The sequence below is a fragment of the Bacillus rossius genome, chromosome 5 (assembly GCF_032445375.1).
Source record: "Bacillus rossius redtenbacheri isolate Brsri chromosome 5, Brsri_v3, whole genome shotgun sequence".
In the NCBI taxonomy this organism is placed as follows: domain Eukaryota; kingdom Metazoa; phylum Arthropoda; class Insecta; order Phasmatodea; family Bacillidae; genus Bacillus; species Bacillus rossius.
Window position 1 is genome coordinate 69825290 of NC_086333.1, and position 2403 is coordinate 69827692.

The 2403-nt window shown below is 44.5% G+C and overlaps 1 protein-coding gene across 1 annotated transcript; it reads left to right on the forward strand.

Moving 5' to 3' along the window:
• The first annotated feature begins 622 nt into the window (after positions 1 to 622).
• On the forward strand, positions 623 to 1932 carry LOC134532384 (transcription factor SOX-1-like). Its single transcript, XM_063368820.1, has 2 exons — positions 623 to 709; positions 1523 to 1932. Exons 1-2 carry the CDS (start codon positions 698 to 700, stop codon positions 1754 to 1756), a joined length of 246 nt encoding a protein of 81 aa, XP_063224890.1. The 5' UTR covers positions 623 to 697; the 3' UTR covers positions 1757 to 1932.
• Positions 1933 to 2403: the final 471 nt, after the last annotated feature.

Genomic DNA, 2403 nt, shown 5'->3' on the forward strand with positions numbered 1-2403 from the left:
AAATTAAAAAGTATGCAATTTTTCATCAATGTTTTCTTATGACGTTATCACGTAAAATTATCGTCCGTAAACCGACTTTACAGACAACCTCCTTTAGTTCTAATAATGGCCCTTATCGAGGCCTGCGACCAGGAAGCGCCCGATATCGCGTCGCGGGTTCGCGGTGGTACTAAGCCACTCGTGAGGTGAGATTCAAACATCGCAGGTCCACGCCGACTAGTCTGGCCACGTCGGCACGAACCACCAGCGGCGAGGCGTGCAGCCTTGGGAGGTCGTGATCGGGACGTTCCGGTGCGTTCGATCGCCCGGCGTCAGACTCTTTTCCTTAAGGAAATGTTTTCGGATGTGGGCGGTTGGGGGGGGGGGGGGAGGTTGTACAGCCATACAGTCCACGACAAAGTTTGAGGGGGGAAAATAAAATCACGTCCACGCTGACGCGCCGCCTCCCCCCGCCGCTGTTGCGGGAGTTAATGTGCGAATTTCCTGGTTCGACCACGTTCCGAAAACAAAATACGACCCACCCACCCCTCCACCCGCCCCCCCATCCATAACCCCTTCCCCCTCCTATTTCCCCACAATAACGCTTTCCCTTAGAACCAAGTGCACCAACGGAGTATAAATACCCTCCTCTCCCAAGCCATGTGCACACTCCATCTCCGGTTCCGAGAACGAGAAACAACTCAAAACTCCACCAAACATGTCTCTCAAGGTAGGTGGTTCCCACGTCCCATTGTTGATGACGGAATATACCCTCAAAGGATCTTGCAGGATGTCAGGCTTTTTTTTTTGATTGATTTCACAAAATAGATCCTCGAAAGGATCGCCGATTCACAGGTTCGTGAAAAGAACAAGTCACTCGGGTGTTTTCGTGCATCCTTGTCGCCTCTGAGGAGTTTTTGAAAATATCTTTAGTTAAAATGTATGGACATTCTATTGCTTAGCCAGCCAACTTCTGTCTACGCCGTTTTATATTGATCTATGATTGTCTTAAATCAAGTTTAAGGTTTGAAATTTTTAATTTGTCTGAACATAGAGTGAATTGTTCTTTTTTTTATATAAATGTGAATAATTGACTGCCGAAAAAGTATTGATTTGTTGATACACGAACTTGTATTAGCATTGAAAAAATTTCACCTGTTTTCACAGCTACATAGTTTTTCACTGAATAAAGCCATGAAATTAAAAGGTTTTTTTTTCTGTTAAGGCTGAATCGGTAAATACATATTTTTTCCGTTAAAGTAACGAACCTAAACTAGCAAACATGCTATCACTAATTACCCTTAGATAACAGTTTGTAATGCAATAGATTTACTTCGTATCTGTAATTTTGTATCGTCTTCTAAGAATCAGCCGTAGTAGGCATGGCATAGTTTTTTTTTAATATTTGCCTTTTAATTCACAGACTCGGTAGTCCACGGGGAATAATTGCGTTCCCTCTAGCTTGGTGAGCAAGCTGCTCTTCCTTCTAGATCGGATTAGTGGGCAGCAGCGTGTTTGAACTGTGGTCACGTGTCTTCCCCAGGTCGTGATCGCCCTGCTGGTCCTCGTGGCCGCCTGCTCCGCCATATACCTGCCCTACGGCTCCGGCTACCTGCCGCCCTACTACGGCGGGTACGACTCCTCCGCCGCCGCTGCAGCTGCAGCTGCCGCCGCCAGCGGGTCCGGCCTGTACGGAGGCTCCAGCGCCGCAGCCGCCGCGGCCGCAGCTGCCGCCAGCCGCGGCCAGCGCTACCCCTACTACCCCTACTACTACTAGGCCCGCGAGCCAGAGGACGGGACCCAGGTCCCTAACGGGATCTAGGTCACACCACGATTGTTCCAGAACCTTCCAGAGTGACGCCTGTTCGGGTGCTATGGGCGCCGCTCCAGCGACGAATGATTCTCGCTCATCACGCTAAAGTCCTAAAATAAATTTGTTTGCACCAAACAAAAGTTGTTTCTTTATCTTTTTTATATGTGTTACACTGAAGGACCTAAAAAATTAATCTTTTTATTTGGAAAAATACTAGACGGCAGTACATTAAACATATTCTTATTTTTATACTTATATCATATATTGTTTGGCTTTTCCTAAAGGAGTAAAAGCAAATACAAAACATTGAAAAAGGTTTTACCAGTTCGAGTGTAACTAGGATAAAGGGCATCAGAAAGGTTGCAGATAATATAATCCTGATTTTGTACCAGAATATGTATTCTATCCTAATGATGGAAATGAATGTGAGTTTTTTAGCATTTTAGTAATAGTGTTAAAAAATTGGTTGTCTGTAAATTATATTTACGGACGATAGTTTAACGTGACAACGTCATAACAAAACATTGATGAAATTATTGCATACTTTTATGAATACAATTGAATCATTTTATTCAATTATCACTATTTTGTATGGATATAAAGGAGTGAAA